The sequence below is a fragment of the Silurus meridionalis genome, chromosome 17 (genome assembly GCF_014805685.1).
Source record: "Silurus meridionalis isolate SWU-2019-XX chromosome 17, ASM1480568v1, whole genome shotgun sequence".
Taxonomy (NCBI): domain Eukaryota; kingdom Metazoa; phylum Chordata; class Actinopteri; order Siluriformes; family Siluridae; genus Silurus; species Silurus meridionalis.
Genome location: NC_060900.1, coordinates 27470874 through 27496165, shown reverse-complemented (window position 1 = coordinate 27496165; position 25292 = coordinate 27470874). Strand labels below are relative to the sequence as shown.

Here is a 25292-nt window from a genome sequence, read left to right as displayed (position 1 = left end):
TTCCAGAAAGCGAACCAACCATTCCATACTTCAACACCATGCAATTCTGTCTGGACTGCGGCTCATCGGAACCGACTTCGTGAACCGACGGTGAGCAGAAGCGAGGAATACATCCGAGCTCTGTAAGAGTTATTTAGAGAACAAAGAGTCGTCTGGAGTGATATATATCATGGAACGACCTGCCCAGTCACTGCAAGTTTATCACTAGATCAACTGGAGTACAAGAACTAGTGAACATCTTTGGCGGGTTGTACAAGAGGCACGACAGAGTATTTCAGCTGAACGTTTAGAGAAACCAAGTGTCCGCATGCTGAGAGCATGTAAAGCTGTTCTTCATGCTCAATGAAAATAAAGTTCTGGACATTTTTAGATTTGTTTGGTCGGAGGAAACCCTTCAGACGGTCACATGACCGAGTTTGTTGCATAGAAATTGCAGGAACATGCAGGTGTCAGAACCAGAAGAAACAAATAGTTCTGAAGCACCGTATCTACGGCGCATTGTCCGACCAGACACCTCATCCTCATCCTCTTTCTTTCCTTCTGTTGCTCCTCAAAAATGTTTTTTTTTTCATTATACCCCCTGTGTCCTTTTCCCTGTCAGTGGATCCGAATCTCAGGTCAGGGTTCTGCTTGTGTGTTCACACATATCCGACAGATGCATTAAATAAAGATTACTGTGAGTGCAAATGCCAAAATGACACAATATGAGAAGGAATTTAGGGATTACGCTTTATGATGAAAAGAATAAAACCGCTCGGATTAGCAGCCCCAGAAAGCGTTGCGATTTAAGCGAGGTTTAGAAACGTCGACTGCCTGGCCAAGAAAGTTAGCGTGTGTAAGTTTTTTTCCCGATCGGATTTCCACGACCTCAATATCAGGGGACAGCTCAAACCACATCATTTAATAATAATAAATCATTATACTTATGATTTTCAAACCGTAACAAGAAATCATACGAATTTCTCCAACAACAAATGCAGTATGAAATCCGAAGATCCATCAGGTTCCTGTGGAGGGTTAAACACAGGAAACATGAAGATGGATTTGGACTGTAATCAATATAAACAATTCTCTACACCGGTTCAAATCTATGGTTGCCAGGAACAATTTTACATCAAAGTCTCCATCAATGACGCAACCATGACAACGATGAGATGATGAGAATACGTTTCCTTTCGATTCTGGTTTCTCTCAAGCTTTCTTCCTCGTACCATCAGTGTTTTTTTTTTTTCCCCCCTCACGTCTTCTGTCTCGCTCATTGGGGATAAACTTATAGAAAATCATTTCTAATGTTAAAATGTATATTCTGCACTTTCACAAAGTCAAATTGAAGACTTTTTAAGAGCGCTTTTTGTTAAAGAATGAAATGTACATTCGTGTTCTTCAAGCTGAGTATCGCTCGACTTGTGCGTCGCCGGAAATTTAAACCCGTTTTACCTCCGCGGTAGAATCCGAGAGATTCGCGCCAATAACAGGAAGCTGATTGGCTGCTGCGTGTCTCATTCCTACTCGTAATACAGCGCATTTTATATGGACCAGCGGACGAAAGAAACTACAACAACCACAGAAGACCACGTTTAAGACCTGAGGTTTCGATTTTCTACAGACTGGTTAAGATTGCATAGAAACCCTGAAGAGACAAAACGATTACAAAAGAATTAATGTTCCTTATAATTGCTAGTTTGTCTCTAATTAGCGAGCCACTGGCGAATGTGGTGAGGGAAAAACTGAGACGGCACGAGTAAGAAGGAACCTTGAGAGGAACCAGACTCCAAAGGAAACCTTATCTACATCCTTAACACTGAATGTCTATTTAAAACTGAATTGTTAGAGGACTAGTTTAGCTTTAAATACTGCTAGTTTTGTTTCCACTAACTAGTTCCAGACGCCCTCATCCAGAGCGACCTACAACTGAGCACTTTAGGTTTAAGGGCCTTGCTCAAGGGCCCATCAGTTGCAGCTTGGTGGTGACCTGATCCAGAGTCCAACACCTTAACTACCACCTCCCTAATAATATAAACAAAAAGCAAGAAAAACAAAGCCAGAAAATATATCTAGGGTGTGAGTAAAAACACCTTTCCCTGAGGGAGGTGACAATATTAAAATTAAAATAGTTGAAATTGCCGTCACAGGTATTTTCCCATCGCTAATATTCGCCGGAAGATTCCGGATAAAACCAATAAATCCAGAAAGACCTTTCGAACACTGAAAAGCGTTATCTGATTTTGCATATATATATATATATATATATATATATATATATATATATATATATATATATATATATATCTTATCTGTTTTCTGAGAACATGGATGATAAAAGATCTGGCTCTTCTCGAATAACAACACACTCACAACAAACAAACATCAGTCCAAATGGTCATTAAAATCACCTCAGTTTTGATTATCAAAAAGAAATGGCTGGGCCGATGATCAAAAGCGTTGAGAAAAGGCATTTCGATGGAAATGAATGCCTCAGTTTTTCACTGAAACCCAACATGACTTGATCTTTCAAGCTAAATCTTCTTATCCACTGGAGGGCACAAAAATCTACTGGAACATCTTCCCAGAAGAGTGAAACTCCTCATAAGAGCAAATGGAGACTAAGAAAACGGAACGAGACGTTCACAAAGCACATTCGGATCTTAAGCTCGGGTATCCGCATACTTTTGTCCACATGGACAATACGGTCGACTTTTTTCTTTCCTGATTAAACCTAGTAAATTCTTCTGCACAGAATTTCATTCTTAAATCAGACCAGGGTTAAAACTGTTGAACAGCCGGAAAACTCTTAGACACACTCAATAAGCATGCACAGTTGGGGGAATCCTACCTGACTTTGCCACTTCGGAGATGTCCACACCTTGCTCAGCAGCCATGAAACCCAGAATGGAGAAAACCACAAAGCCAGCAAAGAAACTGGTACCGCTGTTTATCAGGGCCAACACGAACGTATCCCTGAGGAAAACAATTTTTTCGGTTCAGTGTCTGGGACAGATCCTGTCCAATAGGACTTCGGTTTTGTATATGAAGTCTTAATGCTTAATTAGCTTAGCCAGGTAGCTGTATGCAAGGCTAGCTAGCTGACTCAGCACAAAAATAAATACTGAACAAAAATGTTGGGGTTTGCGTCGCTTGTTTGTGGATATTGTTAAATATCCCATTGACTATATATAAAAAACAATATATAAATAAACCCCAGACTTGAAACATATCTAGCAGTGTAATATTAAGCTAGCCTGCTAGCGATTATTATTATTATTGTAACCAAATGCTAGTGACTAAAACCTGTGGTAAAAATGTTTTATCAGGGTCTGAAAAAACATTTTTACCACAGGTTTTAGTCACTAGCATTTGTGTATATGTTTGTGGTGTATAAAAAATAACCAATAGCCTAAAATTATAGCTTATGCTAGTTAGCATAAGCTATAATTTTAGGCTATTGGTTATTTTTTATACACCATAATGTACCTTCTCAAGCCAATATGTTTGGCATTATAAAAGCATTATAATGGAAATGATATTGTATATGAAATACATACACGATATTTACAAATTAGAACTTAAACAACACCAATTATTTAACTGGTTCCGAATATTGAAATTCAGGAGTCTTTTTTCCGCGAATATTTAATACGCAATAAGTACAGGTAATAATACTCTCACCTGTAGCAGTTGTTGTTGAATCGGTTATAACTGCCAAGAGCGCTCAGCGCTCCGAGTCCGATCGCGTAAGAAAAGAACACTTGAGTGCCGGCATCGATCCAGACCTGATTGATAGATAGAGAGAAAGAGAATATAAAAATAATGGACAGTGCAGGCAATAATCTAATCCTGCTTTACTGTAATATATCTGATCACAAGGGTTTCATCAGACCAGAAAACTAGTTGGGGTGAGGGAAAGATAGATCTGTTTTTACAGCATTTGTCAGAGACCCTTATCCAGAGCAACAATGGGGTTAGGGGCCTTGCTCAGGGGCCAAATTTGTGACAGCTTGGTGTGGTTGGGATTTGAACTCATTCGGATCCTAAGTCCAATGCCGTAACCACTAAGCTACCACCTCCCCCCCCCCACACACACACACTCACTCTTACTTTTGTCTATTCCTTCAGTGCTCACCTGTGCTTCTTGAATCTTTGACCAGTTAGGCTTGAGATAGTACATTATTCCATCATCGGCCCCAGGAAGGGTCACACCTCTCACCAGAAGAATGAGCAGGACAAGGTAGGGGAACATGGCAGTGAAATATACAATCTGCAACACACACGCACACACACACACACAAACAAACGTTTATTAACATAAGAACAGATGATCTGCTGAACGTTATCTCTGTCAGGCATTTTCTTTCCCTACTGCAATGCCGGTGGTTTCATCATAACATTCAGAAATATCGAGAATTATTTACGTGTGTAGGACGTTTACATTTGAATCGTTCTTGACCTCGAAGAAAGAAGGGGGGGAGGCCCCGCCTCTTTCTGAGCTTTCTGTGAATGCCAGCACAAGGCTGTATGAGCAGAACAACCAATCAATGATCACCATTGTCCGGCTTCTCGAAGTAATTCTTTACTTCTTCTTCTACTGCTTAGAAACGAGGTATTGTATACTGCATGTAACCATTTCCTTCATGGCGATTTCTCTACAATGGCTTCATTCTTTTAAAGAAGTAATTTATAAATATGTATCCTAGGTATAACTGATGCTTTTCTGTATTGAAGCGCGATTAGTACATTCCTGTGCTTTATGTAATCATCGCTATAAAAGATGGGCTCTGAAACACACATGATCTTTCCTCAGTGTATGCGATGGCCGGGTCAGTCCCGCATAGCTTCCATACAATGAGTCATGCAAATGTTTTTTATTTCCCTTCTCCTCTCACACGTTCTGCTGTAGCAGCTCTGTTTATGAACTCTCCAGGCAACGAGGCCCCTCACAGCCTCCAAATACACATCTCAGTATGCGGCGTCACATGGCCGTAGCGAAGTGATTCACAGACCACGTGCCTGTCCTCGGACATGGAAAGCTCAGGCTGGGTTGAGTATTACTCCGTGACCCACAGGGATGATGAACTCAACCATAATGGTGCCCGGAGACTGGGGCGCTATTCAGGATGGGACGATTCACACCCCGCACCCACCAGGTCCCCTCTCACCTCCTGTGTCTAATACGGGCCTTGTGTGTTCGTGCTTTTTTCCATGTGCTCACAGAGACAGGCTTTTGAGCCGTGCTGGCCTTTATGTGATGTCGATGTGGAACAATGAATCAACAAAGATGTGATTATGTGTCTCTTCTATTAGACAGAGAACTTCAGACCAGAAATGGAGCCACGCTCTCAGTAGAGACTGGAGGCGGAGAGACGCTCAATGCAGAGGTCAGGAGCTGAGAGACGGCTACCCCGGCGACCTTAAACGGTTCGATGACACCCAAGGAGGTCTGGAACGGAACCCCGTCCACCACGAAGACCCAGAATGGCGTGACGTTCCTGGTGACGATCCGAGGCTGGGCAAACTCCTCGGCGGAGATCGGAGGTTGCGTGATGCCCACCACGGAGGATAGAAGACGAGAGGGGTCCTCTAGGGAGACCAAGCAGCGCTCTCGGCAGAGACTGGAGACCGGGTGATGTCCTCGGCGGAGGCCTGGAGCTGACCGGTACGACGACCTCGGTGACGACCGGAGGCTGAGCAACAATCACCCCGGCGACCTGGACCGGAGCGACACCCTTGGCGACCACTGGAGGCGGTGTGGAGCTCTCAACGGGGCCTACAGGCTGGACAACCCCCTGGATGGAGACCGGAGATGGAGCGACGCCCATGACGGAGAACAGAGGCTGAGACGCGCCTTTGACGGAGTCCTGAGGCCAGACGACGTCCTCGACGAAGCTTAGAGGTCGAGCGATGACTTCGGCGGGGTTCCTCGGTGCGACGTCACCTTCCAGGGAACTTGGAGGCGAGACATCGCCGTGGGAGGAGCTTGGGAGCGGGATGTTGGCGTGGGAGGAGCTTTGTGACGTGTCTTTGCCAGGAGAGGAGCCCTGTGGCGTCGCCTTCAGGGGAACCTCTGTGACGCGGCGTCGCCTTCTGGGAGACTGTGGGGTGAGCCGTCGCCTTCAGGGAGACTGTGGGGTTAGCCGTCGCCTTCGGTGGAGCCCGGGGGCAGGGGTTCGACTTCCCTTTCGCAGTCCTGGAGCTGAATCTCGGGGACTCTCTGAAACAGAGCGGAGCTCTCCCGGAGATCCTGGGGCGAAGCGGAGCTCTCCTGGAGATCCTGGGGCGAAGCGGAGCTCTCCTGGAGATCCTGGGGCAAAGCGGAGCTCTCCTGGAGATCCTGGAGTGAAGCCGAGCTCTCCTCAGAAATCTGAAGTGAAACAGAACCATCCCGAAGGTTCTGGAGCAGGGTGGAGAGCTCCTGGAGGTCCTGAAGCGGAAAGGAGCTCTCCTGAAGGTCCTGGGGCGGGGCGGAGCTCTCCTGGAGGTCCTGGGGCAGAGCAGAGCTCTCCTGGAAATCCTGGGGCAGAGCCGAGCTCTCGTGGAGGTCCTGGGGTGGAGCTGCGCTTTCCTGGAGGACCTGGACCAGAGCTGAACTCTCCTGGAGGCCCTGGACGAGGCTGAGCTCTACTAGAGGACCTGGAACGGAGCTGAGCTCTCCAGGAGGACCTGCAACGGAGCTGAGCTCTCCTTGAGGTCCTAGAGCAGGGCGGAGCTCTCCTGGAAGCCTAGGAGCGGAAAGGGGCTTTCCTGGAAGCCTAGGTGCATAGAGGAGCTCACCTGGAGACCTTGGAGCGGTACAGAGCTCTCCTGGAGGTCCTGGAGCAAAACAGAGCTCTCCTGAAGGTCCTGGAGCAGAGCGGTGCTCGCTTAGAAGTCCTGAAGCAGGGTGAGGATCTCCTGGAGGCCCTAGGGTGGAGCGGAGCCGTCACGGAGGGCCTGGAGCAGGGACATCTCCTGGAGGTCCTGGGGCATAGCGGAACCGTCCTGGAGGACATGGAGCAGGGTGGAGAACCCCTGGAGGTCCTGGAGCGGAGCTGAGCTCTCCGGGAAACCCTGGTGCGGAACAGAGCTCTCCGGGAAACTCTGGAGCAGAGAGGAGCTTTCAGAGGTGGGGGAGAGAGAAAGAGTGGAGAGCCGCTGTAAGAATCTCGAGTTCACTGGTGAGAAGCCGGATGAAACGGCGCATGAGCCGAACTCGCCTCCAGTCACGCTCCACAACCCACTGGCCAGAGAGAGGGATTTTCCGGACAGTAGCGTGATGATGAAAGCGAATAATCGTTTTTGCAGATTAGTCGATTGCTGGAACAATACACACCGATTTGTTTTCTGGTTTCCCTGTCCTCACGAGAGCGGCCTCTAGAGGCAAATTGCTGACGCCACGCACTGTTTGTTTTTACTCGCCAGTGGTGCACGAAGAGCGGTACATTGTATATACTATTTATCGTTTGTTTATTATAGAATGCTATTTATTAATTAATAAATTCATATTTATTTTATTTAGCACATTTAAATTTCAGAACTATTTTACCTTGGAGTGTTATATTTTTTTTTTTAATCCAGTATATGTATTTTTAAATATTGGTTAATTGATTAGTGATCGATCGTAATTAAAATCCATGATCCGCTTATACTAATATGAGGGATGAAGATGTATGGATAGGGCCATATTGAATTCTTTAGGGGCTGCACTGATGTAGGTTAATCCGGCGTTTGTTTCAGCCCCTCGTATTATTTAATGAGATGCTGGAAAAAGCCAATTAGCTCACTGGGACGCTACCTTATGGCATGGGAATACAGGCCCAGTAAGCTCAGACTACTTCTCTTAAAAATGGCAAATAAAAGGGAAAAAAATTAGGTTGGCACCTCTTTTTTTGAACTTTTTTGATCTCTCAATAGCGGTTTCCTTTCCTTATCTGGAAAATTTCTCTGTCTGTTTTCTTTGTTGAGGTCGATTTGAAGCCAGTGGTATATGAAACATAAGCAAGTGGTTGTAAAGCGTGGGGGGGGAGGGCGGCGAGGCTGCATGAAACACCAGAAATAAACTCCAGTCATTCTGACAGTGTGGATTCATGTGATCACACCCACTCCCCCTCCATCCAAATCCAACAAACCCCATTCCAGCCTCACCCTCCTCCTCTTCCTCCTCCCACGTTCAGAAGAGAGCCATTCTGGCTAGTGGCCATGTGCACACGAGGGCCTGGTCACGTCCCACTGCAGAAAACCTCCCCCGCTAACCGTCCAACCACGCTGCACATTTCTGACGGGAATGCACGGATATCAGCTAAACCACGCCTCTTTTGGCACATGACGTTGCCAGGACGACCTCGCTGCCTTGCAGTGCGCTGATGTGAAGTGCCGGCTGGTGGGATCGAGAGGCTAAAGAAAATCACGTCGGTTCGGTGACGTAGCCAGGATGTGTGCGAAAGCGATGTGTGTATTAACGGGCTCATCCGCATCGTGTGCCATTGACTGGTATTTCCCGCGAGTCTGAACGTAATAAATCCTTATTCCACATTCAAGTTCAAGCATTTCCACATCGTGCACTCGGAATTTTAATAAAGAATAGAGAATAGAGATAGAGTGAGAGAGGGAGAGGAAAAAAAGACGGTGAGCACCGCCTTGATATCAGCTCGTGTGTGTGTGTGTGTGTGTGTGTGTGTGTGTGTGTGTGTGTGTGACAGACTGTATAGATGTCTGTACCTTTCCTGTAGACTTCACTCCTTTCCAAACGCAGAAGTAAACCAACACCCAGACGGCCAACAGACACAAAGTCACCTCCCAGTTGATCTGACCCGGACTGTCCAGACCTTCAGAGATATGCAGCACCTTGTTCCTGCACAGTAAAGGACAAAGAACATGGCCTGAAACACGACACGAAGAAATACAGTCTACGTACATCAAAATCCAGGGGGAAGAAAAAACAGATCGCTCAAGGACAACTACGCTGTAAGGCCATAAGTTTTAGGACACACTGGCGTAAGATTTGTTTGAGCTTTTTGAGATTTTGTGGAACTTTGTGCTCGTTCAGGTGAGGTGGAGAGGCCTGGGGTGCAGCCAGCATTCACATTCATTTAATAGGGTTTAGAGCTCGAAAGCAGGAGATCTTCCACTCCAAAACATGTAAAACATATATACATGAATGTAGGGGCATCGTCATGCTGGAACAGGTTTGGGTCTTCTAGCTCGAGTGAACATCCTATGAAGAACCACATATGGCCTATAGGAAAAGCCAGGTGTCCCAATACTTTTGGCCATGCAGTGTGTATAAATGTATATGTGTGTCTTTAATATCTATCTTTCACCCAATATATTAATGAATGCATTACTTGCTAGCAGCAATTTAACGGTAGCCTCATTTTTCCTGACTCTAAAAGCGAACACGTGCTCCCGATGAGTCACTTCCACCGAGTCCATGTTTATTCAGTTATGGTGTATTTGCATATCGAGGATGTTGATCCTTAACAGCCAAAGCCGCAAGTGACTGCGGTGCGGAAACACTGAAGTTCACCAGCAAGCAGGCGGCAGAAACAAACAGCTCCATATGTGAAACCGTTTATATACAAGACACGCTTCATGATTCGTCCGATTTGACTTCATTTGACTTTGGAATTTTTACGCATCACCACGGCGTAAACAAAACCCAGGCCGCTCGATTCCTTCAACCCGATTCGCCGTTGGCATCCGTCCAAAAGACACCGCCGTGTTATTACACACCCGCTCTCGCTGTTTGTTTGTTCATGCTTTTGCCAGGAAACTTGATGTTTATTTCGGGTTCAGTGACTCGGCTTTCGCTATTTAAAGACCCCGAACACTCGCGCCTTCACGAACGTGCACAGACACTGACTCTGTGCCTGAAATACGCCGATTCCTGGCAGCGTCACGGAACCTGGATCTTGCTAAGGTAGAGGTTTTACATGCCGAAATAATTTTTTAAGGGGACCTGTATGGAATTGACTGGAAAGCAGATCTTCTTGAAGCTGGCTTTGTGCACAGGGGCATTGTCATGGTGGAACAGGTTTGGGTCTCAAAGAGTTCAAAGAGAAACCACATGTGGCTGGTAAAGTCAGGTGTCCCAATACTTTTGGGCATACCGTGTACTGTATATAGACATTATAAGAGTTTATAAACAGGAACAAACCAAAGCACACAAGACCTCTTACTCACGTGGATCACTTTTCAATCATTAAATTAAAAGAGTGTTTTCTATGAAACAGGAGATTCTGAGGAAACAACATCAGCATGGAACATCTCCATAATGTGGAAACCAAATGTGTAGGTGGATCTTCAAGGGTTCGGCAGAGCCGTTAGAGCGAATAACAGCACACGTCTGAGTAGCGACTGGTTCATTTATCAGGGGTGTTTTGTCTATAGCACACATGCGCACGCATGCACGTGTAATACTGTAACACTGTACAATGAATAATAAATGAAATTATACTCAAGAGTTCACAGGTAATTTAGGTTCGACTCTAGGAGGATAAAATAACACTGAGCCCAGTTATGAATGAAATTTAACAGCCGGCACTTTAATTGCAATTTCAGAAAGAAAACTTAGAAAATAACACAATGAGGTGAGAGAAAGGGGGCTTGACATTGAACTCAAGATAGAATAAAGAAGAAAAAAAAATGAAATGAGATACAATAAAATGTCCCAAAGTCTCTTGTATCCTGTAGGTGTAAATATATTTCTCAACCGTAAATGGTGTAAAAGGGTTTTTTGTGTTAATTTTTCTTTCTCTACCCGGGTAGTGTATACAGAGTGTGTGAGATCGTAGCTTAGCTGTTGTATCCCGTAAATCCACAGGGGGATGTAAGTTCACTCCACATGTGTAGGTCAATAGGCTCTGGCTCGCCAATCAAAAGTAGATCACGATGCAGAATCAGACTCCAAATATAAAACCCAATCAGAGTTCTCATAAAAAAAAACACGGTAATCAACCAAAAAAATCAGATCTTTTCAGCAAAACTGGAATGCATTTCCAACCTCATGCTGCATAGCCAGCTAGCTTCTTCAGCTGCACTAAAAGCAACCAGTTCACTCATTACACTAAAGTCAACTGCCCTCTAATGGCGCGGAAACAGTACTGCACCAATTACATGAGTGTCTTTGGTAACGTACAGATCAAAAGGGTCTCACAGAGTTAATTTACACAAGAAGGTAATGTTCAATTTAAAGGGGTTACATCTCCTCCCCTCCTGAACCTGCATGCGTCCTCGCATGTAGTGTATCTACAAAATAATTGATTCATCAGGAGCAAACAACCTAAGCTCAGGGAAATCATTTGGTCCAAGAGCCTGAGAAAAAGCTCTGTCTAATCCACTTAGTAGGGAATGCATGACTAGCACTAAGGGATTCCCTAATGACTTATAGTTTAATCTGTCAGGCGGTTCCCTATGTCTTGCAGAACGTCTGAGCTCTGGCACTTCTGGAACAGGTATATCACTGTTCTCAACCTCAGTGTCCACAATTACAGTTTCACTACTTTCAGGCTTATTTTCTGTTTCGTCCTGTTCCTGTCCAACAGGTTCAGTACTACTTAGGATCAACCCTCCAGTAGACGTGTCATCAGCATCCAGAACTTGTGGATCCAGCCTCTCAACAGGTAAGTTTCCCATATTTGTTTCAAAGGGACTGCTTTTCTCCAGGCCCTCCTCAGGTAAGTACAGAACCTTACTGCTTTCTGAAGGTTCAAAGGGCATTGCATTAGGATTTAGTGTTGTCACACTGGTATCCTCATCTGTGGAGTCTTTGTAAAGTGTTTCTCGAATAACGGTAATGGTAGGACATGGTGCGTCTTGGGGGATATAATAATCTACCTCTGCTACATCATGGTCTAGGACTGATTCTTGTGCAGTTTCATCTGGAAAGTCAGATTCATCCATTTCAAAAGTCTCTCGGAACAAAGGATCCTTTCCTCATTATCCACGTCGTCATTTTCATTTGATGAATTTGAGGAAGTCAAAAATCCGCAGGGCAAAAGCAAATCTTGATGAAGAGTTCTTTCAGGACCATTCATGAAAAAAGGCTTTACTACATAAACAGCGGAATCATTTATCTGCTTGACCACTTGATAGACTGTATTACTCCATCTGTCAGCAAGCTTATGTTTTCCTCTTATGCCCACGTTTCTCACAAGGACACGGTCCCCCACATGCAAGGTAGATTCTCTCACTTTCAGGTCATACCTCTCTTTATTATGAAGGGCTGTTTTCTTACTGTGCTCAACAGCAATCTTGTAACTTTCCTGTAAACTTTCCTGCAGCTTCTTGATGTACTCAGTGAAAGTAACTCTCTTTCCTCCTTCTGGTCTGATACCAAAAGCCACATCAATGGGAAGGCTTGGCTGTCTCCCAAACATTAACTGGTAAGGAGAGAAACCAGTTGTATCATTCTTGGTACAGTTATAGGCGTGTACCAACGGTTGAACATGATCACGCCATCTCACTTTGTCTTCCTCTTGAAGGGTTCCAAGCATTTGAAGCAGTGTGCGGTTAAACCGCTCTACAGGATTTCCACGCGGGTGGTAGGGAGTAGTTCGCGTTTTCTTTATCCTAACAAGAGACAAAGATCTTTTATTACAGCTGATTCAAAATCACGACCTTGATCGCTGTGCAAACGTTCCGGGATCCCATAGTGTACAAAGAAGTTATTCCACAGAGCTTTAGCGACAGTTTTGGCTCTTTGGTCAGATGTTGGGACTGCCACTGCATATTTAGTAAAATGGTCAGTGATAACGAGGATGTTCTTTGTACCACGACCATCCGGTTCAAGAGAGAGATAGTCCATACAGACTAGTTCTAGAGGTCTGCTGGTCTCTATATTAACTAAAGGGGATGCTCTTTGGGCCTTGGCTTTTCTCCTAATGCACCTCTCACAAGTATTGACTTTGTGTTCTACATCTAGAAACATCCTTGGCCAGTAAAAGCGGGTGCGGACCAGATCCAAAGTACGCTCTCCCCCCATATGACCTATTGAATCATGCAGGGCTTCCAATGCAATCTCTCTGAACTTCTGTGGAAGGACAAGTTGATGGAACTGATTTCCTCGGTCCATACATTTTCTGTATAGTACTCCATCTATGAAGGTGTATTGATCCATAACTCTGAGCATCAACTGCACTTCTCTGGGTTCTTGGCGTCTGACACGGTAAGAGAGTCGTTTGCCAGTTTTTAAAAGTTCAATTACTCTGCTTATCATAGGGTCCTGTGACTGTTCAGCAATCCACTCTTGTGGTGACATTCTGGGGAGAGTGCTCGACCCAGGAAGTAAATCTGCCTGCATAAACTCAGTTGGAATGGCATCAGCATTCATGGCCAAACATTCTACAGCAGTAAGCACGGGATCTTCGTTTCCTTCTTCATCCGGAAGCTCATGCAACTGATGTCGCCTGCTAATGGCTTTTACTGCGTCATTTGGAAATGAGGTTCCAGTCCCTTCTCCCATAAATTGAGCGAGGAATTTAGAAACACGATCATCTTCAGCTTCACAACTGAAATCCACATTTGATTGAGGGTGTGGTCGACGGGACAGTCCATCGGCATCCACGTTTTTCTTCCCTGCTCTATATTGAAGGCTGAAATTGAAAGTTGATAAGGACGCAAGCCAACGGTGTCCAGCAGCATCGAGTTTGGCCGATGTCAATATATACGTCAGTGGGTTATTATATGTCATGACAACAAACTCTGTTCCATACAGGTAATCGTAGAATTTTTCTGTTATGGCCCACTTCAAGGCTAAAAATTCCAGCTTGTGGGTGGGATAACGTTTCTCACAATTTGATAGCCCCCTGCTGGCAAATGCAATAACCCTCAGATGGCCTTCTTGCTCTTGATATAAGGCAGCTCCCAGGCTGGCATCTGTGTGAAGGATGTACGGCAACTTAGGATTTGCAAACCCTAACACTGGAGCGCTGGTGAGTTTCTCAATTAAGGTCTGGAAAGAAACATCACACTCTGGTGTCCACCTGCTACCGAAAGGTTTCTTAAAGTCAACGTTGGAAAGAGGTCTGGAGTCTTTTTTATTCCGGTGTGGACAATAACCAGCCGTAAGTGCATTTAGAGGTTTTGCAATCTTCGAGTAGTCCCGGACAAATCTCCGATAATATCCAGTGAATCCTAAGAAGGATTTCAATTCACGGATGTTAGTGGGCTTCGGCCAGGAGGTAAGTGCTGAGATTTTATCTGGGTCAGTCTCCACACCGTTTTCCGAAACAATGTGGCCAAGATACTTTACTGATTTCATGAAGAAATGACACTTATCAGGAGAAAGCTTAAGACCAAACTCTTTTAATCTGTTTAAGACTCTCATGAGGCGTTCCTCGTGCTCCTCCAAACTGCTTGAGAAAACAATTAGATCGTCGAGAAAAACAAGGACTTCTTTCAGGTGCAGGCTGCCCACACATTTTTCCATGACGCGTTGGAACGTGCTGGGTGCATTTGTCACTCCCTGCGGCAATCTGTTGAATTCCCAGAACCCCATTGGTGTCACAAATGCTGTCTTATGTTTGTCCTCCTCTTCTACCTCGACTTGATAATACCCAGATTTCAAGTCCATAACAGAAAACCATTTAGATCCTGTTAAGGCGGAGAACGTCTCTTCAATGTTGGGCAGTGCATAAGCATTCTTTATCGTTTGATTGTTCAACTTTCGATAATCTACGCAGAGGCGGATGGACCCATTTTTCTTTTTCACCACAACTATGGGTGAGGCGAATGGACTTTCAGACTCCCGAATGATGTTCGCATCTTTGAGTTCCTGAAGATGTAATCTAACAGCCTCATAATCAGAAGGATGGATAGGTCTCACCAGTTGTTTAAAAGGGGTTGGGTCAAAAAGACGAATCTTGTGCTTAACTGCTGTGGCATGTCCATAATCAAGATAATTTGGAATTTTCTGTAATCCTGTTTTTCCACTCTTCAGAGAGGTGAGCTGGTGAAATCAAAGAGATCTTATCATCATGGGTAGTAGAACACATGGCATTGCAGCTAACCACTGCAGAGGGAAGGAGTTTCGACTCTTTCTCTTTGACAGAAGTCTCCTTCAGTGATGACAGAACAGATGGAACATAAAGTTCAGCTAAGCAGCACTTTCTTGGAAGTGTTATTTGTGGGCAGTTTCGTTCTGAAGAAGGATAGGTACTTTAAATGAGGTTCTTCTGGGACTCGTGAGGACATAACTGCAAAGAAATAAGACCTCTTACTCACGTGGATCACTTTTCAATCATTAAATTAAAAGAGTGTTTTCTATGAAACAGGAGATTCTGAGGAAACAACATCAGCATGGAACATCTCCATAATGTGGAAACCAAATGTGTAGGTGGATCTTCAAGGGTTCGGCAGAGCCGTTAGAGCGAATAACAGCACACGTCTGAGTAGCGACTGGTTCATTTATCAGGGGTGTTTTGTCTATAGCACACATGCGCACGCATGCACGTGTAATACTGTAACACTGTACAATGAATAATAAATGAAATTATACTCAAGAGTTCACAGGTAATTTAGGTTCGACTCTAGGAGGATAAAATAACACTGAGCCCAGTTATGAATGAAATTTAACAGCCGGCACTTTAATTGCAATTTCAGAAAGAAAACTTAGAAAATAACACAATGAGGTGAGAGAAAGGGGGCTTGACATTGAACTCAAGATAGAATAAAGAAGAAAAAAAAATGAAATGAGATACAATAAAATGTCCCAAAGTCTCTTGTATCCTGTAGGTGTAAATATATTTCTCAACCGTAAATGGTGTAAAAGGGTTTTTTGTGTTAATTTTTCTTTCTCTACCCGGGTAGTGTATACAGAGTGTGTGAGATCGTAGCTTAGCTGTTGTATCCCGTAAATCCACAGGGGGATGTAAGTTCACTCCACATGTGTAGGTCAATAGGCTCTGGCTCGCCAATCAAAAGTAGATCACGATGCAGAATCAGACTCCAAATATAAAACCCAATCAGAGTTCTCATAAAAAAAAACACGGTAATCAACCAAAAAAATCAGATCTTTTCAGCAAAACTGGAATGCATTTCCAACCTCATGCTGCATAGCCAGCTAGCTTCTTCAGCTGCACTAAAAGCAACCAGTTCACTCATTACACTAAAGTCAACTGCCCTCTAATGGCGCGGAAACAGTACTGCACCAATTACATGAGTGTCTTTGGTAACGTACAGATCAAAAAGGGTCTCACAGAGTTAATTTACACAAGAAGGTAATGTTCAATTTAAAGGGGTTACATCTCCTCCCCTCCTGAACCTGCATGCGTCCTCGCATGTAGTGTATCTACAAAATAATTGATTCATCAGGAGCAAACAACCTAAGCTCAGGGAAATCATTTGGTCCAAGAGCCTGAGAAAAAGCTCTGTCTAATCCACTTAGTAGGGAATGCATGACTAGCACTAAGGGATTCCCTAATGACTTATAGTTTAATCTGTCAGGCGGTTCCCTATGTCTTGCAGAACGTCTGAGCTCTGGCACTTCTGGAACAGGTATATCACTGTTCTCAACCTCAGTGTCCACAATTACAGTTTCACTACTTTCAGGCTTATTTTCTGTTTCGTCCTGTTCCTGTCCAACAGGTTCAGTACTACTTAGGATCAACCCTCCAGTAGACGTGTCATCAGCATCCAGAACTTGTGGATCCAGCCTCTCAACAGGTAAGTTTCCCATATTTGTTTCAAAGGGACTGCTTTTCTCCAGGCCCTCCTCAGGTAAGTACAGAACCTTACTGCTTTCTGAAGGTTCAAAGGGCATTGCATTAGGATTTAGTGTTGTCACACTGGTATCCTCATCTGTGGAGTCTTTGTAAAGTGTTTCTCGAATAACGGTAATGGTAGGACATGGTGCGTCTTGGGGGATATAATAATCTACCTCTGCTACATCATGGTCTAGGACTGATTCTTGTGCAGTTTCATCTGGAAAGTCAGATTCATCCATTTCAAAAGTCTCTCCGGAACAAAGGATCCTTTCCTCATTATCCACGTCGTCATTTTCATTTGATGAATTTGAGGAAGTCAAAAATCCGCAGGGCAAAAGCAAATCTTGATGAAGAGTTCTTTCAGGACCATTCATGAAAAAAGGCTTTACTACATAAACAGCGGAATCATTTATCTGCTTGACCACTTGATAGACTGTATTACTCCATCTGTCAGCAAGCTTATGTTTTCCTCTTATGCCCACGTTTCTCACAAGGACACGGTCCCCCACATGCAAGGTAGATTCTCTCACTTTCAGGTCATACCTCTCTTTATTATGAAGGGCTGTTTTCTTACTGTGCTCAACAGCAATCTTGTAACTTTCCTGTAAACTTTCCTGCAGCTTCTTGATGTACTCAGTGAAAGTAACTCTCTTTCCTCCTTCTGGTCTGATACCAAAAGCCACATCAATGGGAAGGCTTGGCTGTCTCCCAAACATTAACTGGTAAGGAGAGAAACCAGTTGTATCATTCTTGGTACAGTTATAGGCGTGTACCAACGGTTGAACATGATCACGCCATCTCACTTTGTCTTCCTCTTGAAGGGTTCCAAGCATTTGAAGCAGTGTGCGGTTAAACCGCTCTACAGGATTTCCACGCGGGTGGTAGGGAGTAGTTCGCGTTTTCTTTATCCCTAACAAGAGACAAAGATCTTTTATTACAGCTGATTCAAAATCACGACCTTGATCGCTGTGCAAACGTTCCGGGATCCCATAGTGTACAAAGAAGTTATTCCACAGAGCTTTAGCGACAGTTTTGGCTCTTTGGTCAGATGTTGGGACTGCCACTGCATATTTAGTAAAATGGTCAGTGATAACGAGGATGTTCTTTGTACCACGGCCATCCGGTTCAAGAGAGAGATAGTCCATACAGACTAGTTCTAGAGGTCTGCTGGTCTCTATATTAACTAAAGGGGATGCTCTTTGGGCCTTGGCTTTTCTCCTAATGCACCTCTCACAAGTATTGACTTTGTGTTCTACATCTAGAAACATCCTTGGCCAGTAAAAGCGGGTGCGGACCAGATCCAAAGTACGCTCTCCTCCCATATGACCTATTGAATCATGCAGGGCTTCCAATGCAATCTCTCTGAACTTCTGTGGAAGGACAAGTTGATGGAACTGATTTCCTCGGTCCATACGTTTTCTGTATAGTACTCCATCTATGAAGGTGTATTGATCCATAACTCTGAGCATCAACTGCACTTCTCTGGGTTCTTGGCGTCTGACACGGTAAGAGAGTCGTTTGCCAGTTTTTAAAAGTTCAATTACTCTGCTTATCATAGGGTCCTGTGACTGTTCAGCAATCCACTCTTGTGGTGACATTCTGGGGAGAGTGCTCGACCCAGGAAGTAAATCTGCCTGCATAAACTCAGTTGGAATGGCATCAGCATTCACGGCCAAACATTCTACAGCAGTAAGCACGGGATCTTCGTTTCCTTCTTCATCCGGAAGCTCATGCAACTGATGTCGCCTGCTAATGGCTTTTACTGCGTCATTTGGAAATGAGGTTCCAGTCCCTTCTCCCATAAATTGAGCGAGGAATTTAGAAACACGATCATCTTCAGCTTCACAACTGAAATCCACATTTGATTGAGGGTGTGGTCGACGGGACAGTCCATCGGCATCCACGTTTTTCTTCCCTGCTCTATATTGAAGGCTGAAATTGAAAGTTGATAAGGACGCAAGCCAACGGTGTCCAGCAGCATCGAGTTTGGCCGATGTCAATATATACGTCAGTGGGTTATTATATGTCATGACAACAAACTCTGTTCCATACAGGTAATCGTAGAATTTTTCTGTTATGGCCCACTTCAAGGCTAAAATTCCAGCTTGTGGGTGGGATAACGTTTCTCACAATTTGATAGCCCCTGCTGGCAAATGCAATAACCCTCAGATGGCCTTCTTGCTCTTGATATAAGGCAGCTCCCAGGCTGGCATCTGTGTGAAGGATGTACGGCAACTGAGGATTTGCAAACCCTAACACTGGAGCGCTGGTGAGTTTCTCAATTAAGGTCTGGAAAGAAACATCACACTCTGGTGTCCACCTGCTACCGAAAGGTTTCTTAAAGTCAACGTTGGAAAGAGGTCTGGAGTCTTTTTTATTCCGGTGTGGACAATAACCAGCCGTAAGTGCATTTAGAGGTTTTGCAATCTTCGAGTAGTCCCGGACAAATCTCCGATAATATCCAGTGAATCCTAAGAAGGATTTCAATTCACGGATGTTAGTGGGCTTCGGCCAGGAGGTAAGTGCTGAGATTTTATCTGGGTCAGTCTCCACACCGTTTTCCGAAACAATGTGGCCAAGATACTTTACTGATTTCATGAAGAAATGACACTTATCAGGAGAAAGCTTAAGACCAAACTCTTTTAATCTGTTTAAGACTCTCATGAGGCGTTCCTCGTGCTCCTCCAAACTGCTTGAGAAAACAATTAGATCGTCGAGAAAAACAAGGACTTCTTTCAGGTGCAGGCTGCCCACACATTTTCCATGACACATTGGAACATGCTGGGTGCATTTGTCACTCCCTGCGGCAATCTGTTGAATTCCCAGAACCCCATTGGTGTCACAAATGCTGTCTTATGTTTGTCCTCCTCTTCTACCTCGACTTGATAATACCCAGATTTCAAGTCCATAACAGAAAACCATTTAGATCCTGTTAAGGCGGAGAACGTCTCTTCAATGTTGGGCAGTGCATAAGCATTCTTTATCGTTTGATTGTTCAACTTTCGATAATCTACGCAGAGGCGGATGGACCCATTTTTCTTTTTCACCACAACTATGGGTGAGGCGAATGGACTTTCAGACTCCCGAATGATGTTCGCATCTTTGAGTTCCTGAAGATGTAATCTAACAGCCTCATAATCAGAAGGATGGATAGGTCTCACCAGTTGTTTAAAAGGGGTTGGGTCAAAAAGACGAATCTTGTGCTTAACTGCTGTGGCATGTCCATAATCAAGATAATTTGGAATTTTCTGTAATCCTGTTTTTCCACTCTTCAGAGAGAGGTGAGCTGGTGAAATCAAAAGAGATCTTATCGTCAAGGGTAGTAGAACACATGGCATTGCAGCTAACCACTGCAGAGGGAAGGAGTTTCGACTCTTTCTCTTTGACAGAAGTCTCCTTCAGTGATGACAGAACAGATGGAACATAAAGTTCAGCTAAGCAGCACTTTCTTGGAAGTGTTATTTCGTGGGCAGTTTCGTTCTGAAGAAGGATAGGTACTTTGAATGAGGTTCTTCTGGGACTCGTGAGGACATAACTGCAAAGAAATAAGCCACTAGGAAGGTTGGGGTAAGCACATGGTTCCACCACAAGGGCTGCATTTGTGGCTGTAGCCACGCCCCTCACGTATCCATCCAAAACCATCTTCTGACCAGCAGGTATTTTGATGTTCTGTTTCCCTTTCAGGTTTACTTGGCCCACTTTACCATTTCGTTGTTCAATGGTGTGTCTGCGCAACAGGGTTTGGAATAGAGCCGAGTACTGAGGTAGTTCTTTGAGAACAGTATGGCCATTTCTAGCCGTGGCACAAGATCTGAACAAGATATTAAGAGTGTTGGTGCCAACAAGTACTGGGATTTCAAGGTTGAAATTGTAATCAGGAATGACAAGTGCTAGTGTGGTAACAGTTTCAGCTTTTCCGGTGATGTCTTCAGGAAAATGCATGTCCACTTCTATGTAGCCCAGATATGGCACTGTCTGCCCCCCAGCTCCCTCGACCTCAATGAGATTGTCTAAAGAAAGGATTGGACAGGATGATAAGTAAGTGTCATAAAAAGACTTGGACACAGTTGTCACCTGTGACCCTGAATCAAGAAGGGAAATACAAAGCTTTCCTTCAATGACGATTTCAGCTGTACATTTGGGACCTATGATACTAGAAGTTAGCTCACTATCATCAGCTAGACCATTGGAAAAATTTTGTATACCTTCTCTTTTTGATCCATGGGGACACTTGATTTGGCAAAGGGCCCCAGTATGTCCCATTACTGAAACCCGATCTGGTTTAACGGCATGCCATTCCTCTTTGTCCAGTCATCCTGTTTAGCTTTAAGCTCTTTGTGCTTTCGGTCTACAAGAGCCTTGTTGATGAAGCCTTCACACAGTCTGGCTACATGGCCATCTTCTCCACATCTAAAGCAGAACCACGGCTTTGGCGGTTTACTTGTTACATGTTGCACATTTGTCTCAACTTTAGCTGGCATTTGCTTTGAACTCTTCACTAATTCAGGTTCATGTCTCTCTTTCTTTTTAAATTTAGAGGATTCTAACTGCAATTTTAAATCGGCCACCTGCCTTCTCAAGGCCTCAGTCTCAGACAGACAAGCTTGCAATAATCCAGAATCACCATAAGTAGAGACATCTGTAGCTAACTGGACAAGACTGGCAGCTTTATGTTTCGAACTACCTATGTGTCGCTGCATCCGGTCAAGCTTTGCAGCTCTTCGGTCTTCTTCAGTTCTTAAAAGCAACAACAGCTCAGCAAAGTCAGGTGGTGCCCTCGCCTTAGACTCAAGCTGAAGAGTAAGTATCAAAGAATGATCCCAGCACCCACGTTGAAACTGTTTTAGTAGGTGTCGATTTGCAGAGGACTCCTTTACTCCGCCCCGTCTGACAGCAGTGCTAAGAATGGTCTGTAACCTCTGTAGGTAATCAGAAGCTTTTTCACCGGCATCCTGGTGAGTATTAAGGAACCTGGCAAAAATCTCATCGCCATCCTCCACCAGCCCGTAAGCAGAATCAAGAAGCTTAACATAGACTTTTGGAGGGGCAGTGGAACCCAGTTGTTTGACTACATCTGAGGCTGGTGGTAAGAGACTTTCAAGGATTTTTCCTCCGCTGAACATCTGGAGGCAGAGAATCTTGTAGCAGAAGGTCAACATGGAGGCACCACGTATCAAAGTCAGCCTCACCGGGGGGTTTTGGGACCCTACCAGAAAAGGAACGCAGCCACTTTGTATGTGTTTGCACAGCAGAAGTGTCGTTTTTAATAACATGCTCTACAACTATACGTTGCACCTCAGGTGGGTTTACTTCATTTGTGGTAAGTACATTTAATGTCTTTTTCCTCACTACTGGATCAGATATGCTGTCAGATTTTGGGACAGTGGATTTCACTTTTCTTCTCTTAAGCTGCGATTTTCCCTTGCGTCTTTGCAGGATGGAACTGCTTTGATCAGTGACATCTGAATCAGTGTCACCACTACTAACATCACTGGAGTCCAGAGAAGAGTGCTCTGCTTGGGCATCTGACTGTTTAGTGAGTGGGGTTAACACTTTAACAGTATCTATATGCCAAGTCACTGTGGGGTTTCGCACATTGTTGACCTCTAGAGGTAATTCTGGCTCCAGACTTAAAACAGGAGTATGTGTATCAAACTCTACTATTGCAGTTAGCTGCCCTGACTGTACAGCGCTAGGGTCTACCCTCACTATTTTTACAATAACCCCATACCTTTTGAAAGTTTCAGCAATATCAACATCAGTATCTGTATCAGTGACACCTAACACACATACAGAGCAATTCGCTTTGACATGGTAGTGCCTTTCAACATCTGAGACACTTATTTTGCTATCAAAACCCTTTCTCTTTCAAAAGAATTTTACAGGAAATAAAATTTCACTTGTGGGAAAAAAATGAAAAAAATGTGCTCAGGCTGTGTTTATCCTCCTGGCTGGCTCGCCACGATGTAATACTGTAACACTGTACAATGAATAATAAATGAAATTATACTCAAGAGTTCACAGGTAATTTAGGTTCGACTCTAGGAGGATAAAATAACACTGAGCCCAGTTATGAATGAAATTTAACAGCCGGCACTTTAATTGCAATTTCAGAAAGAAAACTTAGAAAATAACACAATGAAGTGAGAGAAAGGGGGCTTGACATTGAACTCAAGATAGAATAAAGAAGAAAAAAAAATGAAATGAGATACAATAAAATGTCCCAAAGTCTCTTGTATCCTGTAGGTGTAAATATATTTCTCAACCGTAAATGGTGTAAAAGGGTTTTTTGTGTTAATTTTTCTTTCTCTACCCGGGTAGTGTATACAGAGTGTGTGAGATCGTAGCTTAGCTGTTGTATCCCGTAAATTCACAGGGGGATGTAAGTTCACTCCACATGTGTAGGTAAATAAGCTCTGGCTCGCCAATCAAAAGTAGATCACGATGCAGAATCAGACTCCAAATATAAAACCCAATCAGAGTTCTCATAAAAAAAACACGGTAATCAACCAAAAAAATCAGATCTTTTCAGCAAAACTGGAATGCATTTCCAACCTCATGCTGCATAGCCAGCTAGCTTCTTCAGCTGCACTAAAAGCAACCAGTTCACTCATTACACTAAAGTCAACTGCCCTCTAATGGCACGGAAACAGTACTGCACCAATTACATGAGTGTCTTTGGTAACGTACAGATCAAAAAGGGTCTCACAGAGTTAATTTACACAAGAAGGTAATGTTCAATTTAAAGGGGTTACACACGCACACAAGCACACACACAAGCACACACACAAGCACACACACAAGCACACACAAGGCCGTGGTGCATCATGCAAAGGAGTTAAAAAAGACGTCGCACACCAACAGTAAAGGAACGGAAACGGAAAGGAAGCAACTTACTCCCAAAACTCGATGATGGGCGAGGTGGCGTTCTCTAACTCCTCGCAGGTCTTGTTCATGAAGGTGTAGTTGGAGTTGGTGCCGTTCCTGCAGGCGTCATGGCGGAAGGTCTCGATGCAGTTCTCCGTGTTCCAGTAGTTTGTGCAAGTGGACCACGGCAGTACAGCGGTGAAGGATTTTATAAGGTAATAGAAAGCCCATGCCAGGACCATGATGTAGTAGGTGTTGCAGAAGAACACGATAACCGAGGAGGCATAGCCGAGTCCTGAGACACAGAGTGAAGAAACGGAACAGGGAGACGGTTCGTTATCAGGAGATTAACAAACTGTATGGTTTAAAAATGTGCCATAATGCAGCATTCATTCAAAACAGCACAACTTACTGAACTCCAAAAAGGAGGCGTGGCCTGTGGTTATAGATATAATAAAGGAGGTGTGGCCTGTGTTTATAGATACAGGTATTCGTCGACTTACGACCTATGCAACTTACGACCATTCGACTTTACGACCACAATCGCTGGCCGCGGCGTACGACAGTGCGTACCAGCTTTAGATATAATAAAGGAGCCGTGGCCTGTGTTTATAAATATAATAAAGGAAGCGTGGCCTGTGTTTATAGATATAATAAAGGAGGCGTGGCCTGTGTTTATAGATACAGTGGTCCCCCGGTTATCGAACGGCTTGGCTATCGAACATTCCGGCTAGCGAACGGTTTTCCGAACGAAATTTCGGTCCAGTAAACGAACAAAGTTCCAGTTACCGAACGCCACCCACGCTGCCCAACCCAGCGCGAGGGGAAGAAACTGCTTACGCTTCAACCATCACTGAGTAAGCATCTATCGCAACTTCTGTTTGTGAACAATATTAGTGATATTTAGCGGTAAGCACAGTAATCATTTTGTTTCTTACTGTTGTAAAGTTGTTAATTTATAGTTTTACCGAACCAACACAAAATACCCGCAGAGATCGGGATAATCCGGCAAAAGGCAGTCCATAAATAATATCCACAGTGCTTTACGGAGGAAGCCCGATTGCGATGAGCTCAATGTGGGCGGGGCACGCATGAGCGAAGGAACAGGGCATTCCCTGAAGCACCATGACAGCCACCGTGGGGGCGTGGCAGGGGATACCTGACTATGTCTGACTAAAAACAGGAAAAAATGGTTAATTATTGGGTATTGGTGGAGTTCGGGAACGGATTAATTGGTTTTCCATTATTTCTTATGGGATAATTAAGTCCAGTTTTCGAACATATCGGATTTCGAACGGTTTTAAGGGACGAATTAAATTCGATAACCGGGGGACCACTGTATAATAAAGGAGGCGTGGCCTGTGTTTATAAATATAATTAAGGAGGCGTGACCTGTGTTTATAGATACAATAAAGGAGGCGTGGCCTGTGTTTATAGATACAATAAAGGAGGCGTGGCCTGTGTTTATAGATATAATAAAGGAGGCGTGGCCTGTGTTTATAGATACAGTGGTCCCCGGTTATCGAACGGCTTGGCTATCGAACATTCCGGCTAGCGAGCGGTTTTCGAGCGAAATTTCGGTCCAGTAAGCGAACAAAGTTCCAGTTACGAGCGCCACCCACGCTGCCCAACCCAGCGCGAGGAAGAAACTGCTTACGCTTCAACCATCACTGAGTAAGCATCTATCGCAACTTCTGTTTGTGAACAATATTAGTGATATTTAGCGGTAAGCACAGTAATCATTTTGTTTCT

General features: G+C 44.2%; 1 protein-coding gene across 2 annotated transcripts in view; it reads right to left on the bottom strand.

The window, feature by feature from the left end:
• LOC124399589 (sodium- and chloride-dependent creatine transporter 1-like) overlaps nucleotides 1-25292 on the bottom strand; it is a 65728-nt gene that overhangs the window by 6731 nt on the left and 33705 nt on the right. For both annotated transcript variants that reach the window (XM_046870608.1, XM_046870609.1), the window contains 5 exons: nucleotides 23571-23835; nucleotides 8689-8821; nucleotides 4121-4255; nucleotides 3667-3770; nucleotides 2834-2958 (listed from right to left, as the gene is read on the bottom strand). In XM_046870608.1, coding sequence (XP_046726564.1) covers nucleotides 2834-2958; nucleotides 3667-3770; nucleotides 4121-4255; nucleotides 8689-8821; nucleotides 23571-23835 — 762 coding nt within the window. The remainder of the gene's footprint in view (nucleotides 1-2833; nucleotides 2959-3666; nucleotides 3771-4120; nucleotides 4256-8688; nucleotides 8822-23570; nucleotides 23836-25292) is intronic.